Here is a 20357-nt window from a genome sequence, read left to right as displayed (position 1 = left end):
CAAGAAAAATCAGATCAAAAAGGAAAAAAATGAGGAAAAAAAAGCAAACAAATAACAACAAAAAAAGTGAAAATACTATGTTGTCATCCAAGCTCAGTTCCCACAGTCCTCTGTCTGGGTGTAGATGGTTCTCTCTATCACATGTCTATTGGAATTGACAGATTTACCTCATCATTAAGAAGAGACATTGTGCATCACAGTCAACTTAATTATTTACAAATTAGAGAGAACAAGAAATGCAATGTGATTTATATTAGAGAACCTCATTTGTATTGAGTTGATAATTTCTTAAATAACTATAATATTCATGCTTTATAGTTAACCACACATTTAAAGGATAAAATCATATTTTAAAAATTGTAAATAAAAAAAAACAAAATAAACAAGTTCAATGTGATAACACAGGGTTTGTTTTGTTTTTGTTTTTTGTTTTTTTTAATTAGGGATCTTGATACATGGAAAAAGATCTTGTCTTAGAGGACTTGGGTTCAAATGGAGGCTCTACTATTAACTTCCTTTGCGATCATAGTCTAATTACTTAATTTTTCTGTATCTTCCTGAAAATGGCAGCATCATCTAGATGAGCTCTAAGGTTCTTTTCAGTTATCTTAGTATGATTCTTAAATATTATAACTAACTGGAAAGTAGAAAGAGCATTAGGAATTGGCACAGGTTTTTCAACCTTTATATGTTACAAGGTTGTTGTTGTTGTTGTTTTCCCCAGTGCTCCAGTATGTATATTGGTACCTACATACATTCATATATGTGTAAAAAGAAATAGTGTAAAAGTAAATGTAATTAATTTATTCAAACTCAGTAATAATATTGTACACTCAGTCTTCATGCGTTTACATTCACATTTGTGGTTTTAACTTCTTAAACAGTGATTTCATTGCATGTCAGAATTGATATGCTTAATATGATATGCTAATAGCATAAGAACACTTCCCTGCCATTACAGAATTCCTGGTGGTTTTTCCAGGTCCCTTCCTCACCAATGATTATTCTGCTTTATGTCTTGAACAAATGAAATAATAAAGTCTCACACAAGTAATGTTTTTCAGCATCTACATTTGATTATTCTTGTATTTATACAGTCCATAATAGACATAAGATAAATTAAGGAAAAGAGAAAAAAATGAAGCTTCTTTTACTAACTAATTGATGGATGCATGGGGAAGTGTATACCTCAAGTTAGGAAGGAGGAAAGATTAAGTATGGTTGATGGTAAAAGGAAGATGGTGAAAATAGCACAACCTATTGGTATTGAGTATGTTGAACTATTTATATGGTGATTCTCCTTTGATTGAAAATATTTCTTGTGTTAGATGAAGTATTTAGTCTCTTCACTTAATTTCAAGTATATTCTTTTCCTCGGAAACTTCATATATTGGAAAAAAATCTTAGCTTTAAAGGGACAGAAGGCACATTATCATCACCATCATCATCATCATTGTCATGATGTCATGATTATGATGATGATGATGATGATGTGCTTCAGACTGAAACACACCAAGAATTTTGATAATTGGTGATATATTATTGAGGATAGGAATGTTTTCCATAATTTCCTACTGCTTAAGTGAATGAATAAGTCATTCTCTGAAACAAGTAAGCATAAGAACATTGGCAATAACTAATGCTTTTTGTCTGGGGTGCAGTGGCACAGGGAATTGGATTATGTCAAGCTTCATCTGCTGCCTAATGCAATGTAACTTAGGGGATGAGATAAATCACATGCATGACACTGTATTAGGCTTGAAAGATGATCGCTCTTCCAAAGTAATCACAAAGTGAATATTTCAATGCTATAGATTTCAGGAGGTTATTGAAGTCAAAATTTGTTGCAGAAAAATCAGTCTGCTTTCACAAATGATGTAAGAAGTGATTAGGTTCATGCCCATTCTTTGCAAATAAAGTTACCTTCTTAAAGATGGCACTCTCTAAAAAAAACAAACAAACAAAAACAAACTAACCTACATTTGGTTTGTGGTTTGGGGTTTGTTTGTAATTTTTTTTTCTTTTAGATTTATAATAGATACATTTCTTTTGCTCTCACTGGTTATGTTTTTGCTTAACATATATGAAAGAAAGAAAACCCAAGGCACTCATGGTGTTTTAGAAAATAGTGATATATCTATCATTAAAAAAATTTGTTGATAAAATAAATTTATTTGTACAAATTAAGTTCTGATTTATGTTCACTTCTCTATTATAGTAATGAAAATTTTAGTAGCCTCTGTTTAGATGAATATTCACAAAATCAAAGTAGTAAAAATTCCACAATCATAATAAAAATAGAAGAAATTAAATAAATGTCAAACTCTAGAAGTTTATATTTTGCATTCTGTGGAGCAGTGCAAATTGAATTTAAATTAAAAAAAATCAAAAATATTGTAATTTATTATATTCCATTTTGTTTTGTAGCCTACTGTATGTGAACGTGAACTATGTGTATTTGCTTTCCAAACTCTTGGAGTAATGAATGAAGCTGCTGATGAAATAGCAACTGGGGCTCAGGTAAGGATATGTATGTGATGCTAATTATATTCTTAATTTGGTATTAGCAGTTTGTATAGTTCTGCAATTTCAGAATAACTGATTTATTTTGATCTCCAAAGGTTGGACAAAATAGCTTTTTTTTTTTTTTTAGACAAAGAAGATAAAATCGTCCGTGATATTTATTGTGTTTTTTCATAAGTGGCCTAAGGACATTTCCTACTTCTAGTTCACTGATCTCTGAAATAAAGTTCCAGAAATGCAGAATAAGTTCTTTTACAAACTGTTTTTTTTTAATTTTGTTAGTTTTGATAATAAATTAAGGTTTTATTTTAAAGTTATTGACAGTTATCAATTTTGAGTTTTAACATATTTTAAATGGTAGTTGGCAAATCTAATTTATAAATCTTTTGAAAATTGTACCAGTTATCTTCTTTACTCATGCTATATTGTACCTGTTTATCCCTAAATCTCCTACAACACAGGCTAAGTCTTTTCTTCTTTCTATCCTTTAAAAAACTATACCATATGATTTTATGTTGTCTCTTTTGACAATGTGTGCAGATCCTGATTACTCATCACCATAATTCGAAACAGTGTCTTATAGAAACACATTCAGCTAGTAGAGACTCAGGAGACCTGGACTATAACCTCCACTCTGTCCTTCCTTACCTTGCTTTGGTACCTTAAGTCAGCCATCATTTCTAGATCTAAGTTTTCACATCTGGAAAATGATAGGATTGGACTAAATATTCTCTAGGTCTTTCTCAGCTCTGTCTTCCAGTGAGCAAGATAGTGTCTATGATTATTGCCAAAAATTAGTCACCCATGAATCTATTTAGTTTTCTTTGTATGGTGGCTGCTATGTAGATGGATAAACACTAGTTATGAGTTAAAACTTTTTTAGTAAAAGGAAAAAATGTGATTTGAGTTGCCAAAAGTATTTTCCCTTTCTTTTTCACTTTTATTTTAAAGTTTTGCTTTTTAAGTAATGAAATTCTTTTCTTAGTATAATATATTTTAAAGCACATTAAGCAATTAGGCTAATTTGTTATTGTTTTTGCTACCATTGCACATACTTGATTTAGATTTTTAAGATCATGCCTCCTCTTTTTAATCCTTTTGTTTTTCAGAGCAGAAAGTTGTTTATCTTCCTCTCTATCTCCACTCCAAAATTGTGATACTAGTTTCACATTCATGATGAGATCTGGAAACATATAAAATATTTTAGACTGTAATAAAGCTATTTTTTCATCTGAGAGTGGTAGGAGTGCAGTTTTGGAAAAGAAAAAAAATCATAGCTAGGATTTTGAAAATGACATGTTTGCTTTTGAAAAATCTAACTTTTTTTTAAACTGTTAAAATTTATCAAAAAGAACAAAAAAATTAGCTGACCCAACTCCAGCAATCTTAATTATACTAAATATGTATTTTTTAAAGTTTGCTTTAATTGTTATATTATCATTTCATGTGTAAGGCCTTGCTAATTAATTCAACTATTTTTAAAAAATTCTGAATGTTCTGTTAAAGTCTCAAAAAGTTTAGGTTCAGAATCTAGAAGGCAGATTCTTATTAGAAAACACCATTTTGCATCATTGTAGACAGTACCCCTTCCCCCATACCCACATTTAAAAATCTTTTTTTTTTTTAATCTTTGAAAAGGGGTTTCTTAGTTTCCTTTTTTTTTTTTTTTTGAGGTCAGATTTTCTCAGTAGATTTTTTTGGGGGTGGCATTTAATTCAGCCATATTAAGTCTAAGCTTATGCTGTTAGCATCAGTATATGCAGTCTATCAAATATAGTAAATATTTTTGATGGTGAAATATTTAGCACAAAGCATCCTGGGATGTATCAAAGGACAAGAAACTCAAATTTCTTCTAATGCAAGAAGATAAGGATACTAGTATCAAATAAATTAAGTGATGTGCCCAAGGTCACAAAAGTAGTAAGTGGCTGAGCTTGATGTACTATTTCATTCAAATGATGAATTCATTTCAAATTTACCACTCTTTCCATACTAGTTGCAATTGTCTTGAGATACCTAGAAACTGCAAATTAAGGTTTTCTGAAATCTTCACCTAAAAAAACAAAAACACCTTGTCAATGGCATTTATTATTTTTGTTTTTCAATTTTATCCTCAAATATATTGCCCTATACCACTGTGGCTGATCTTTGCAGACTATTTGGTAATTAATGTCAGGAGATTTGAGGGAAAAACAAAGACCTTAATTATTTTTATTCAGCTGTGTGGCACAGTGGATAGAGTGTCAAACTTTTATTAGGGAAGACTTACTTTTCCTGAGTTCAAATGCAATCTCAGATACTTATTAGCTCTGTAACCCTAAACAAGTCACTTTAACTTGTTTTCCTCAGTTTTCTCATCTGTAAAATGTACCAAAGAAGGAAATGGCAAATTATTCCAGTGTCTTTGCCAAGAAAACCTCAATTTGAGTCACACAGAGCTGGACATGACAGAAAATAACTGAACAACAATTTATTTTTAAGTTTGGGCAGAGTTTTTGCCTCTTCTACCCTGTTCCCAAGCTGTCGATCATATATTAAATATTATCATGAACATAAGTTTTCCAGTCAGAAGATTTAGCATTTATACCCCAACCTCTAATCTTTTTTGATCAGTTCTAAATGTTACATTTCAATAGGCATAACTGTGAGCATTATGTAAAAATTTTTGTTTATTGTACTAGCTAGGAAACTTCAAAATGAGCTGATACAAGGGATGCTATGAGGAAAAAGAAAAAAAATATTTTCTTGAAGTACTTGTTAAAGGAATGGCTTGTTGAAACCATACTGGAACAAGAGAATTAACTATTTACACTTCTAGGTGGTAGACTTGCTTGTGTCTATGTGTCGATCTGCCTTGGAATCTCCCAGGAAAGTGGTTATTTTTGAGCCATATCCATCTGTGGTAGATCCTAATGATCCTCAAATGCTGGCCTTCAATCCTAGGGTAAGTAATGACTCTCTTAGAGACTTCCTAGATGAGACTTGTAGAGTTTTACAACTCCTAGTTGCCTTTGAGATCAAATATTCCAGTATTCTTCTAATTTTTACTAGGAGAAGGTCACAAAACTATGTTGTAATAAAACTAATGATAGCCTAGGTAAGCTCTCCTAAGGGGGCAGAAATGTATACAATACACTTTTCAGTTTGCTTTGCATTGTTAAATTTTTCTTCCTTGCTTTCTCAGTATAGACCATCAATTAAACCATAAATCAAGCCTTGATTTGTCATGTTTTCCACTTTCTGAGGTCTAAATGCTCACAATGAAACCTTACCAATGAGCTCTTATGAGCAGCTAATATAAGATGACTTAGGATGCCCTTGAACCAAGATTCCAGATTGAAAGAACTCAATATTTTTTCTACCATACAAAAGCCTAGCAGTATTTTAGATTTTTTTTTAGATCAGCCTACTTAAATCCTTAGCTTTATGCCTTCTTCCTGTAATTCTTTCCCAAAGAACCTGTCTGTTCCTTTCAGTTCTTTAATCCCACTTCCAGGACATCATGCATGCCATTCATTTTTGGTTACTTGTTTTCCTTCCTTCTTTCAAAATCTCATTAAAAACATCTTGAACTTTGTAACCTATTTATTGTATTTGAAACCTATTTATTGCCATTCAAGTCAAGTTATGTCCTTTTTGTACTTTAATAAATTGTGGCAGGATTAATTTGCCATTGCTTTTGTGGATACATATCAAGGTTCCACATTTTTCATGTGCAATTGACTTAACACATTTCAGTTTACTAGAAGTAATATCCTTTATTCCTTTCTTTCTTCTGTTTTCTATATTTATCTAGAGTAAGATATTGTACAGAATGAATCTTAGATAAGTAGTGAACTGTCTAACTGATTAGAAGGGGATCTGTGGGCTTAGGTTGGAGGCTTCAATATCAAACCATATGCTCTTTGAGGGCTTGATTTCTTTTATTACAGAAGAGCTAAGTTTTCTTGCTTCCTCTTAATAGTCATTCTGAATTGTAGAAATTATTTGGAAAGCTTTTCTGCCATCCATTCCTTGACAATCAGTTATAAAGATGGGCACTCTTGCATATATTTTAATTATGTTTGAAACCAAATGACAAATTGAGCATATAATTTCATTTATATAATTGTTAGAGTCCTGATTTAACAGTCATTTAATTTGAAAGATGTCTTAAAATGTATGTCTTGTCATGGATATCAGTGTTTCAAGTGTATTCTCTTTATTGTACCCAGGATGATCAAAGGTTATTGTGACGGGAAAAATCCAAGCATCAGGACTTGGTATTTTGAATTTGATTTGTATCATCATTTTTCTTTTCTTCCCACTTGGTGCTATAGTAATAGCTCCCAAATAAGTGAAACAGTAGCAATAAGGCTACTGCAGTAAAGAAATGAATATTATTTTTCATGGATCAACCAAAGGAACATTCTCCCATCTCATAATAGTAGCAGCTTATTATTCTGTTTCTTTCCAGCTCATTCAAAGTTCATGTAGTTTCAGGTACAATTTTGTCCTTTTGTGGGGGAGGGGAGATAATTTATTAAGAACCTACTGTGTGCCAGGGATTCTTCCATGTGCTGGGATTACAGAAACTATCTTGGTTTTCAAAAAACTCATGTCTGTTTGAGAAGATGATAGGTGCTTTTGTGAGTATTGTATTTAGAATGAATCAAGCTAAATCAACCTAAAACAAGCCAAATGATATTAAATACAAGGAAGGGAAGGAAGGCAGGTCTTAGAATTACTGGGAATAAGGTTAAATAAAAAGGTTTCATATCATAGTGATTAAGGTGGGTTTTGAGGTAAGGAAGAGTTTATATGAAGAGGGGAGATGCAGTATATTCTGGGAATAATTGAAAGAGCATGCTGAGACACAGAGATAATAGATGCAACATTTTATGTTAGAATCAGAGAGAAAACTTGTCTGGTTTGCTTGCAGCATACAGGAATAGGAATCATGTACAACAAAGTGGAGAGCTAAGTTGTAAATGGTCTTAAAAGCTAAACAGAGGACTTTATATCCTGGAGGTAATAGGAAGAGATCAGATTTAATTGAGCAAGTTGTCAGATTTATAATTAAGGAAAATCATTTTTGCTAAATGTGTAAAGAATGGAATGGAGAGGTGGAGGATGGGAAGGTGGAGATTTAAGACAGACCTATTCAGAGACTATTGCAATAGGCCTAATTAGAAGCAATGAGGATGTGAACTGAGATGATGTCTGTGTATGCAGTGAGAAAGGAATGAATACAAGAGATTTTTCGGAACAAGAAATGGCAATATTTGGCAAGTGACCAGATATGTCACAAGTTGACATATGAGAATAAGTTAAAGAAGCAAGGATACCACTAAGATTTTATTCCCCAGAAACTGGAAGGATAATCATATTCTTGATAAAAAGAGGGATATTCTGTAGAGATGTTCATTTTTAGGAAAGAAGAATTCTGTTTTAGGCACATTGAATTTGAGGTATCTAAGGATGTCCAGTTTATAATGATTATTAGCAAGTTGATCATGTGACAGGATAGCTCAGAAAAGAAATGGCCTGGATAGATAAAGCCATATGCATTGAAAAAATAATCAAATCTGTGGCAGTTGGTGAAGTCATTAGCTTAAAGAATGGAGACAGAGACATGACCCAGGACAGATCCTCACTTTATACTTAGAGTAGAACGAGACATTGCTATAGAAAGAGAATAAGACACCAGAGTGTCACAAAAATGCAGCAAAGAGCAAGTATCTAGGAGAAAAGGATGATCAACAGTGGGAAATGATGAGAAGTTGAAAAGAATGAGCTGAGTCAGAAAAATCTCCACTAGATTTGATAATTAAGATACCATTTTTAACTTTAGACAGAGCAATTTATTTTGAGTGATGAAGCTGGAAGCTAGTAGACTGAGAAGTGAGTGAGGGGAAAGAAATAGAGGTAGTGAGTGTTGACATATTCTTTTTTGGAGTATGATTGTGAAAGGGAACAGAGACGTCAAATAGTATGGCATAGTTAAGATACCCTAAGAATCAAACATTTGAAGCTACAGAAAGAAATAGATAAGACAAGATTACAATAAACACAACAGGAGAGGTTTAAGGACCAATCTGGTTGAGGAACAATAAAAAATTGTATCAAGAGCATTTTACCTTGGCAAGAACAAAGGTTGCTTCATTATTACTAAAAGAGAAATTAAAAAGTAAAAATGTGAACTTTAAAAAAATTAAATATATATTTTATATTTATTTTTAATCACCTCCCTTCTATAGTGAAAAAAACAAAAAAAGAAAGGAAAAAAAAACCCTTATGTATATAAGCAAGCAAAACAACTTCCCCATATTAGTCATATCTTGAAAAAATCTATATCTCAATCTGATTATTAATTTTTATCATCAGTATAAAGGAATCAAACTTTGTGATGATTAGAGTTTTAAATCTTTTAAAGTTTGTTTTGACAATGTTGTTGAAGAACCATTATCTTCTGATTTACCCTCAGTTAAATTTTTGCATGTGGAGAGGAGATTCTAAATGAAGAAATGCTGGCCTTCATAGGTCTGTAAATTAATAATATGTGTATGTTTTCATTTCAACAGAAGAAAAACTATGACCGAGTAATGAAAGCATTGGATAGTATTACATCTATTAGAGAAATGACCCAGGTAAGTAAGTGTGTTATGTTGCTGTTTTTATTGTCATCATTTGTTTTTTTTTTCAATTCAGTTATAGTAAGTAGCACTTTTAAAATTTATTTGCATTTGGATCATGGCCTCTGAGATATTCCTAAAGAGAAATAGGACTATAAGCTTAATGATTGCTTCTCATCAGGAAATTTTATTACTGTGTGATATTACTGGATTAGATATGCTATTGTCACCTTCTTTGATGAAAAGTAAATAACACTGTTAAGGTAGGATTATGCTATATAGAAAACATATGGTTTTGTGACCATTAAGAAGCTTGAGATTAGGGATAGCATTATTGTCTTTAAAATTCTTCCCTGCAGCTTCTGTAGTAGTATATTGCACAAGGTTAAGTAAATGATTTTTAGTAATGAAAATGACTTTGTTATAGCTGTATATTTATATTATAGCCTAGACCCCAGGCATTCTTGATTTTATAAATAGCTGCAAAGTTTGATTCTGCCATCAGACCTTTGCCAAAAATGGCTGGTTCTTTTCTGGGTCACATATAAGCTATTTTAAATGGGAGGCAACGTCGACTGATGAGCATTCAACTAAGGAATCTAGAGACTAGAGTTGTATAACTGGCTCCCTCAGTGACCTACCTGCTCTGTGACCTTGGCAAGTTACTTAATGTCTTGATGTCACTATCTCTTCAATGTGAAGATGAAAATAGTAGTGTTTTTCCCCCCAGTGCTTTAGAGAAGTAGTTTTTATTATGTTGTATCTGCAGAATTTTTGAGCTAAATGTATAAATCCATCATTAATATTGCTAAATATATAATTCTGTAATTCCCAGTTGTCAAAGGGAGAATTCCATTTAAGTTAAATTCTCTAAATATTTTTTCATTGAATATAGTAACTTGTATATGGCTTAATTGGTATTATTTGAGAGAAAATGACAAATTGCTAATGTCAGAAATGGGGAGGAAGGGGAATAGTGAAATTTCTATTCAGTTTCTTTACAAAAAATCTAAGACTCAAGCAAATACCATCAGATATGAACATTGATTGTAGTTATAAAATGTTTTCTTTCATTCTAATTTTATAGCTATCATTTAACCTTGGGGAGTAATTTCTAGAACAAATTTGGTTGTTATCAAGACAAGTCTGTAAATTTTCAAATCTAAATTAATGGCAAGAAATCTGTGCATTAGCCTTATATAATCGGCTGGCATTTCTTTAGTTAGATATGTAGTAGATACTTTTAAAAATAGATTGCTTAAGAGAAATCAAGAAGAATTATTATTTTTCATAGGCACCATATTTGGAAATCAAGAAACAGATGGATAAACAGGACCCCCTTGCTCATCCTCTATTGCAATGGTATTGTTCTTTTTAATAAAAATATAGACTGTGGCCTTATTCTGCCTGCTTTTAAAGGAGGAAAAAAATGCATGTCTCTTTTGTTTTAAACTTGCAATACTAAGATTCTCCTAGAAGCTTATGAGCTCTGAAGATTATATAAGCCTTTAATGACTCTCATTTTAATTAAAAGTTCTACATCACTGGGGAAAGAATACACTTGGACTTGCATTACAAAGATATTCAGTCCATTTTAGTTGGTGTTTGTCCATAGTAAAAAACCTTGATTAACAGGATTGCACAGGTAATGAGCTGTTTTGCTTAATTTAATTTTCTGGTTAAGTGAGAATTAAGCTGAAAAGTCAGTTATTTCAATATTTTAGGTTTGAAAATCTTCCTAAAATGTATTAGTACCTTTTCTAACTTTAGTACTTCATTCTTATATGGTTGAAGATGTTTGTGTGCTTCAAGATCTCCCCCCCGTCTTTTTTTTTTTTTTTTTTGGAAGGCCTGCAAAATGAATCCCGTATATTGTGGCAATTTCTAGAAAGACTTAAGAGACCGAAATGAATGTTTCCTGAGCCCAGAACACAAGCCTCACTTTTTCTCCCCCTTACAATCCCTGATATTGCTTTGTGCTTTTTATCACTTTCCCCTTTTTCATAAGAATGAAAGACAGGATTAACTGAGATGTGCAAATTGTTCAACAACATAGAATGGTTAAGAAATTGAATCCCAGTACTTGCTGTTCAATCCTGTTTGAAAATTGTTTTTCCTCTGAATACTTTCTACCAGACTTTGAGCTCTTCTAGAACAGGATTAGAAAAATAATAGCCACAACTGTTTTTACATGTAACTGGGAAAAAATAAAAGACTTAATGAAATAAATGCAAAAATATCCACAAGCCACAAAGAGTGGAATTTTCTATATTTGAAATTGTATTTAAAAAATAAAAGATCCTGCTCCATTTAACATCCTATTTGATTGCCCATAAAGACCACGTTAGACCTGCCTTTGTCATTAAGGGATAAATCTTATTTTTCAGAGATTCTATTTAGTTGAAATCAGTTTAATTAAGTTTTCCCCCCTATGGAATTAATTGAAATGGAGAAAGCTCTTGACAAAAAAATAGGCTTGGAAAACCCTATCATTTAAAATCAGTCTCGCTGTGTGATCATGGGAAAATCATTTAAGCTCTCTGTACTTCAATTCCCTCATCTGTAAATTAGTGATACTAGATTGTAAAACTGCCTCCTAGAGTTCCATGAAAATAAATTAGTTATGTGTAGCAATATACATGTGTGTGAATGAGTGTTACTGTTAGAATTCACAATGCCCATAAATAAACTAAAACTATGTATGGATATGCACACTATATACATGTGTATGTATCTGGCTATATGTACATACATATGTGTATACATGTATACATATATACAATTTTTCATCATTGGTACAGTCTTTTTAGTGGATGCTTATACAATATATGAAGTCTATAATTTTATCAGAATGGAATGATTCCTTCTGCCTAATCAGATCACAATCCATCTGTAACTATAAGTTCGGGGAGGCTGAGAAGTACTGAATAATTTGGATAAGTTTAAACAGCTAGTAAAAATTAGAGGAGAATTTGGATCCATGTCTTCCTCAGTCCAATTCTTTATTTATATACACGCATACACATACATAAATATATCATCTACTATACCATGCCACATCCTTATGTCATAAGAGTATATTGAAAGGGATAAGTACATCATTTTTTCTCTCCGCTTGTCTCACAGATTATTTAATATCCTTCTGCCTTCTTCCACTTGACATTTAGTGCTTTATTCACTTCTCAAACAGAAGAGATACTGACTTTTTCATTTTCTAAAAATTTTTACTCCTTAATCATAATATTTATATTTTGCACATTTTAACATATACTTTCACACATTTTTAAAAATTATTTTCATTTTCTAATTGGCTCCATTGATGATTGTAATAATTTCATTTACAAAGTATTTGAGTAAATACCTTTAGCGTTTTTTATAACTGACAACATATATGATCCTTTGTTTTCTATTAGGAGTCTCACTTTAAAAATCAATCTTTCTTGAAAAAAATAGGAAGTGTAGATAGTCTTATCATATTATGTTGATTATAATTGTTTGAAACATATCCTAGAAGTGTTCTTTTTACCAAGCTTTGATTTTTATATTTCTTCCAGCTAGTTTGCAGTGCCAACTTAAAAGTTAAATTCTTTTTTAGATTTGTTTTAGGACACAAAAGAAAATATTATAAAATTAAAGAAAATGATTACGAAATCTTTGGCATAGCAAACATAAGCCTTCATCTCTCATTTCCTAAGAAGAAAAGTGTTTTTTGCATATTTTGTGGCTGATGAATCATTTTAATTTCAGGGTTATTTCAAGTAATAGGTCGCATATTGTGAAACTGCCAGTTAACCGGGTAAGTCATTTTTTTTCATCCATTCATATGCTTGTCTTTTAAATTAGAGATATACTTTTAAGATTGTAGGACTTAGTTTATGATTCTCAGACAATGCCATAAGGTTTCTGAAATTCAGAAAACCAGGGATAGAAGAACTAAATATTTCTCAGCTGTGTAAATTGCTTTTTTATTTGTTGTACCAAAACTCCTAAATGTTAAATGCAAATAGAGGGCATTTTATCTTGATATTATAACTAAAATCAATAAATATCACATCATTTGAGGATTCAACATTATTATCATCACTTATAGTATATATATAGAAAAAATTATTTGTTTTCTACTTTGGGGGGTTTATTTTACATTCACCTAATATCTTTTTTCTGCCTGTGTTAACAACTTTGTTATGGTTAGAACCATAGAATTGAATGTCTAAATGAAATTCCTGACTTTGCTCTTATTTCCTATGCAAAGTGGGAAAATTTGTTGTTGTTGTTTTTATCATATGAACTAGTAGGTAAGGAGGAAGTAGCCTCTGACTGCTTTCTTCTTATCTCTTTGTCTCCTTTTCTCCTTCCATCTCTCTTATCCTTCTTATGTCTCTCCCTGTCCCTCTTCCCTTCTCCCTCCTCCCATCTCCCTTTCCCTCTCTCTCTCCTTCTTCCTCTCCCTCCTTTCCTATCTACTTATCTACCTAATTATGTACCTTAATTATTTGGTTAGCAATCCTTTTCGATTACTTGATGGGTTCTTTAAGTAGGATGCTGTTGTAGAAAAGAGAATATTGGGACCAAGAAGGCCTATTATAACGAAAGGGCAAATATTAATGGATATGGTCAATTTGTGAGTTATGAATCATGGATTATCTATTATAAACATTTTAAAATCTTGAACTGGATTTCCTTTGCTATCTAGTATGTTCCTAGACTATTTATCTACTGCAGTGATATTAGTTAGTTCTCCTCAGGAAACTGAACCTAGTAAACTAAAGAAAAAAAACTTAATTAGAAATGTTCAGTATTCAAACAAAATTTTATAATGTATTTTAAACACATATCAATGATTTGGAATTATTAGAATTATTTGGATTTGCTCCTTTTCTAGTGCTCTTCTAGTTTTATTGTACTATATTTTATTCATACCTATTAAGAATTCAATGTAATTTGTCTGACATAGAATTTTTAGGTGTTTGAATCAGTCTATTAATCAGTTGGCTTCAAATGACTTGAGAACCCCTGGGTAATGGGGTTCTGTTGGAACCAGTGAGATTTGAGTGAGCCTTCAGCCTTGGAAATATGTTTACCTTGACACTTTTCCATTTGTCATATTTTATTTAACAGCAATTGAAGTTCATGCACACTCCCCATCAATTCCTCCTTCTCAGCAGTCCACCAGCCAAAGAATCCCATTTTAGAGCTGCTAAAAAACTTTTTGGAAGTACCTTTGCATTTCAGTGAGTATGACTTAAAAGTACATGTAATGTTGGGTTTCTATATAAGTGTTTAATGAGTACACGGAAAAAGAAACATTTAATTCCCAAGAGCTATTGGGCCATTTCAAGGCACTAGCAAGTGAATGATTAAGTTGCAAATTTTGTTTAGGTAGCATGACTTCCAACACTGTGTCTTTGTTTTTTTTTTTTTTTTTCTTCCCCTCCATTTTTAGTGGCTCCCACATTGAAAACTGGCACTCCATCCTGAGGAATGGCTTGGTTGTTGCTTCAAATACACGGCTACAGGTAAATTTTCTTTGTTTATGACAGATGATGCCAAAAAAGTATAGCCATTTTTTCTCTTGCAATGGTATGTGGTCTTACAATATGCATGCCTACTAAACATCTAAGTTAGAAAGTGATTCTTGCTAGGTAATCTTGTAGGTAACAGGAATTCCTATTCTGTTTTCAAATGGGAGAAGACCATATATGGAAAGTTTTTTTTTTATTATTCCAATAGACATAATCATATATGCTTTTTTTGTAGTTATAAAGTGTTTTTGCTTATTTTTGTGTGTTATTAAAAGAAGGAAAGAACACCAGAAAGTGCATTAAGTACTGTTTTGTTATTTTTTTTTCTTTTTCTTTTTTTCTCTGATTTGTAGAATTACTTTCAGGGATGTTGACAGAATTGAGGCAAGCAACCTCAATTCCTTCTGGTCTCCACCTCCATCCATATTTTCCTCATAGTGGCATTTCACTACTACATTGCTAACTGACTTTCACCTAAAAGTAGGTGAGGTCAATTTAGTTTTTAAAAAAAGATTGTCAAAAATGTTTCTGATTTGTCTCTGACCAGATTTTATATGAAGGATGACAAAAAATGTTAAAATAAATCAACCAGTTACCAAGCATTTAGAAGCCAACTACAATATGTCAAGCACTATGCTAGGCTCCAGGATTACAAATAAAACTTAAAAAAAAAAATTCAGAGTCTAAAAAATTTCTGGGAAACATATTGCTTATTTATAGCTTGTCAACAAGGTGAATTAAGGCAGTAGCCAAAAATAGAGAAAGGGAAAGAATTGCGACTCAACTTCTTATATTCACAGGGCTGGATTATATATAGTTTATTGGTTCTGATCCATCATTGGTTGTATACATTGCTGGTTTTGTAGCTAAAAGATGAGTCTATCTGGTCAGTTTCAGAGAATGAGATTTTTTTTTTCGAGGTTTACCTGCAAAAGTTAAAATTCAGTAGATGGATTAGGTGAAATGGATTGTGTGTACAAGAAGGTCTGTCTACATTCTGTGTGCAATGTTTATTGAAAAACATTACAGTAGACATTGTAATCCAGTGTCTAAGTCTCCATCAGAGTATACATGCAAATATTTCATGCTTTGTTCATAAAATATGAGAGGTGCTAAATTAAAAGCCAGTTAGTATGGTCTGTCATTAACAACTACTTCTACCTCCAGTGTGTGGGAAGGATTGTGCCAAGTACTGTGAAATGGCTACTTATTGATGCACATGTGTCTAAATCAAAATTCTTGCTGCAAGGATGATATTAATCTTCTTTTAAAAATATATGTATATTTTACTTTATCCAGGATATTCAGGACCTTTGAACAATAGAGCTGCATTGTTTTGTTCTGCTTTGAGACTGTTTCTGCTCTTCATTTGAAACATATAAAAATAGTGACAAGCTTCTCTCTACTTTCTTTTTAGCTCCATGGTGCAATGTATGGGAGTGGAATATATCTTAGTCCATTGTCAAGCATATCATTTGGTTACTCAGGTAACACTACAAATCATTCTCAATCTTAATGTCATTGTCTTTTGCTTCTCTTGTTCATGTTTTGATTTTTATTAATATCTCTTTTTCTCAACATTTTGGCATAGTTACTACATTTGTATTAGATATCATTGTAAATGTCAGAAAACAAAACAAATGCTTGTCACATAGTTGTCTTTTTAAGTCAGGGAAAGCTGAGTTCAAGTCCCAATTCAAAGACATAGTGATGTTTTCATCTTGTGCAAGTCACTTAATCACCTAGTACTCTTAAGATAATGAATCATAGAAGAGTTGCTCTTTATTGGCCAGGAATATCTCTTCCTGAAACTTCTATACAATGATCAAATCAGAAATTTGGAACAACAAAAAAACCCCAAACATACAAAATAAAAGCAACAACAACATGGTAATTCCTGAATCGGATATTTTCAAATTTCTCCATGGCTTTCCTTTCCCATTAAAACTTCAGCGTTTTAATTTATCAGATTTATGTTTGAAATTTCTGTTAAAATGTGCATATATATGTATATTTTTAATCTTTAAATATGGTGATATTCTTAGATCCTCTGCTTCCAAGATTATGAAATAAAATCTTTGTGGTGCTTCTGGGACCTAAAATCTGTTGTGTGTTATGGATTACATCTCTAAAAATAGGGAAATATTCAAAGTACATCAGTGACTTTTGAGGTAAAAGATTTCAGATTGTTGTGTACAATAAAAGTGCTTTATGAACAAGAGTTATTGTTAGATTGTCTAAGTTGTCTAAATAACTCTGAAGTCTGAATTATAATACCTGCCTCTCAAGTGTGTGATTGTATTTCTTTAACTTGAGAGAAGTTTTTAGAAAATAAAAAATATTTAATTTTCATTCATCCTATTTCAATTTATTTTTACATATTTTTAAATATTTATTGATTTAAAAATTTTTTTTAACATTCAGATATTCTTAGTGTTGTGTAAATTCACTTGCATAGAAATGGCAGATGCCCCAGACTCAAAGAATGTAGTGTGGAACATAGACCATTCCTAAGGAAGATAATAGGGCCAAATGCAAAGAAATTTTTTTACATATATGAAACAAATAATACTAAATACATGAAACTATTTCCATTCATGTGTATATGGAGCTACAGAGATACATTAAATGTTTGTTTTGAGCACCCTCAATGCAATGTAATCAGAGAACTTGCTCTGTGGAAATAATGGTATATTTCAAAGCTACTTTCATAATTTACTGATTCTCTAGTTTTGAATTCAATTTTCCTGAAGCATGGAAGATACCGTTTTGGGGATATGAATTAAATTGTGAACAGGCCAGAGGATTTGTGTTCTCAATTACTGTGAAATGAGATCTTTTATGATCATCACTCCAGATCACCATATACATTTAATACATATAAAGGACAGAATGTAATACTAGTTGAAAGAAGTAAGAAAATACAGTGAACAAAGTACTGGCTTTAAAGTCTGGAGTAAGATATTCCATCTCTAACATATATTATCTCTGTGACCATGGATAATCCTGTAATTTCTTTGTTGTTGTTTTTTTATTTGTAAAATGAGACTACTAATATCTGTAGTCTCTGTCTCATGAGACTTGAAGTAATTAATGTGTCAATAGTTTTGAAAACTTCAAATATGCTGTATAAATGTCAGTTTTTATTACTGTTATTGGTACTATATCTTTAATATTATATTGTACTGGTTAGTGCAGTTTTAAGCAGTTAAATCTTATAAGTTTAAAACTATTTGAAGGCTTTTGAGATACCTGGAATTTTAATTTTTTACATTCCTATTGCAATCATATATTAGATATGCTTTAAGGGCTGCATGCTAAAGTGCCCATGGTTTGAATATAATGAATTAAAATAGAAGCGATTTTTTTTTCAAATCATTGAGCATCTTAGAAAAAATGGGAAGAGGGAGAAATGTTTTTATTGCTTTAAAACTATAGGTTTTGTAAACAATGGGTAGGAGTGGGGGAGAGAGAAACAGTGGTTTGCAAGGGATCTACAAATGTATATATGACTCCCCAAATAAGTTTTAACATATATTTTTAACATTATAAATGTCACGCTCATGTATATTAATGTTTTCTAATTGCATTTAGTTTCTGCTGTGATTGAGAAAAGAAAAAAAAAGTGACAAAGCTATTACAAATTCCAAAATATTTAAATGAATTTATGCATTATTAATCAGTTGCCCAAAAAAAGGTACAACTAATATCATGTGAGACTTCAAAAAATTTCATGATGAGAAGAAAGAATCTTCAGAGGCAAATGTTTAGAAATCATTGGTCTGTCTTCCTTTTCTATAAAATATCTTGGATTTTGTGTCTCCCCTCCCTTTTACCTATAACAAGCAATTCTTTGCCCTGATAAATTGTACTAGGTATTATTTGTACCTTGCAAGGGTACCCTGTCATTTCCCCTTTGAATAAAGGTCAGTTTTCAGTAGGGACAGGTAAGTTCTATTTGGAAGTGATGTAAACTACCAAAGGCCTATACTACATGAACATTTGAAGATATCCAGAGGGGTAAGCCAAAGTTTTTATCCTACTGTCCATGTAAAACCAGATGCAAAAAGACAGAGGATGATAGAAGAGATATATGAAAAGTTTGAGAGGCATAATTTCTAGGTAATCAGTCATTTTATTAATTATGGCCAGTGAATAATTAATGGATTGTTATTTAACTATCTCTTGGAAAGTATAGACAGATCATAGTGATCTATTGATGCTTATATACTCTTAGAAGAGAGGGTTTTCCCTACAGAAGGCAATCAAGTCTGATTGGTTAGCAATGAGAAAAATGAATATTATAATGAGAAGTGGACCTATTATTTCTAATGAGGGCCTTTGGGAAGAGACTTTAAGCCAGTCACTTTTACTTGCAGACCATCCCCCAGCCCCAGATTATTTAGAAGTCTGCTCTAGCCCTCATCCAAGCCTGAGGAGAACACAATGAGTTTTTCACTGTGAAGAAGTTTGAAGAGAGTATTAAATCCAATATCATTGTCAGCCCTATTCTTCAGGGACTAATTTGATCTAGGATAGATAAGGAAATAAGAAAGGAAAAATACTATATCTCCCTAATAGTAATTGGTTATTAATATGAGAGAAATTAAAATTTCTCTCAAGGGTAAGGGGATAACTAACAAGAGATAAAGCAACTAGTTGATGGCACATAAAGCTTTTTCAGTACTCTTACTGAGAGTACACCTATTATTTTTCTTTTTACAGTGAGAAAGAAAATAATAATTATAACAGTAATATATGTCATCTCATTTGATCTTCACAGCAACTTTGTGAGGGATTGATGCTATTTATTTTCCCCTTTTTGAAGCTATAAAAATTGAGGCAGATAGAGGTTAATTGATTTGTCATGGGTCACATTTTAGGAAGTGTGTGAGACAGTATTTGAACTCACATCTTCTTGTAACCAAGTCCTATAGGCTTATCTGTTGTACTACCTATTAATATTCTAAATTAGTGGTAATCAATATGATACCTTTAGAGAAATTTTTATTTCATAAGTGGAGCAAAGAAAAATTGATATCTAATTAGGACATATTTCTTAATTTAAGTTTTAACAGCTTTTTAAACTCCAATGTTATTATGACACATTTTTGAAAATATTTTACTTATTCATGGCTTATATATGTAATTTTATTTGTTTAATGATTTCCTAGTGAAATGAACTGGACCAATGCCAATCAGCACTGATTTTGCAACTTAAGAGTTTTAGAGTTGTCTTATGCCCTAAGAAATCCCGCCTTGTTCCCATCTTCTTTCCCTTCCTTCATTTCTCTCCCTCCCTCCCTTTCTTCCTATCTCTCTCTTTCTCCTTTACCTTCCCTCTCTCCTTTACTCCCCATTCTTTGTCACTGTCTCTCTTTGTCTCTGTCTGTCTGTCTATCTCTCTCTTTGTCTCCCTCTCTTTTTCTCCCCCTATGTATTATACCACAGCTGCTAATTTAACATATTTTTTCTAATGATAGGAATTTGTGTGTGTGTATGTATTTCTATTAGTTAGCTCCATATGAGGCTAAAGCTGCCACACTCCTATTACAACGTAGAATAGCTAAAGTTCTCCCCTGTAGCCTGAGCTATCACTATTACCACCAATCACTTGAAGCATCTAGCTCTGAGCTTATGTTAGCATTATATCTTCCCATGGAACTTGACAAAAAGAGTCAATCATATGTTGAATTTG

The 20357-nt window shown here is 31.9% G+C and overlaps 1 protein-coding gene across 2 annotated transcripts in view; it reads left to right on the top strand.

Annotated features, from left to right (window-relative positions):
• The window catches only part of PARP8 (poly(ADP-ribose) polymerase family member 8), a 229707-nt gene that overhangs the window by 190002 nt on the left and 19348 nt on the right, over nt 1–20357 (top strand). For both annotated transcript variants that reach the window (XM_074282550.1, XM_074282549.1), the window contains exons 16-23: nt 2428–2520; nt 5342–5467; nt 9087–9152; nt 10432–10499; nt 12885–12933; nt 14256–14368; nt 14581–14653; nt 16077–16146. In XM_074282550.1, coding sequence (XP_074138651.1) covers nt 2428–2520; nt 5342–5467; nt 9087–9152; nt 10432–10499; nt 12885–12933; nt 14256–14368; nt 14581–14653; nt 16077–16146 — 658 coding nt within the window. The remainder of the gene's footprint in view (nt 1–2427; nt 2521–5341; nt 5468–9086; nt 9153–10431; nt 10500–12884; nt 12934–14255; nt 14369–14580; nt 14654–16076; nt 16147–20357) is intronic.

Source organism: Sminthopsis crassicaudata, chromosome 1, assembly GCF_048593235.1.
Source record: "Sminthopsis crassicaudata isolate SCR6 chromosome 1, ASM4859323v1, whole genome shotgun sequence".
Lineage (NCBI taxonomy): Eukaryota > Metazoa > Chordata > Mammalia > Dasyuromorphia > Dasyuridae > Sminthopsis > Sminthopsis crassicaudata.
The sequence above is the reverse complement of the archived record's forward strand: the minus strand, read 5'-3'. Positions and strand labels throughout refer to the sequence as shown.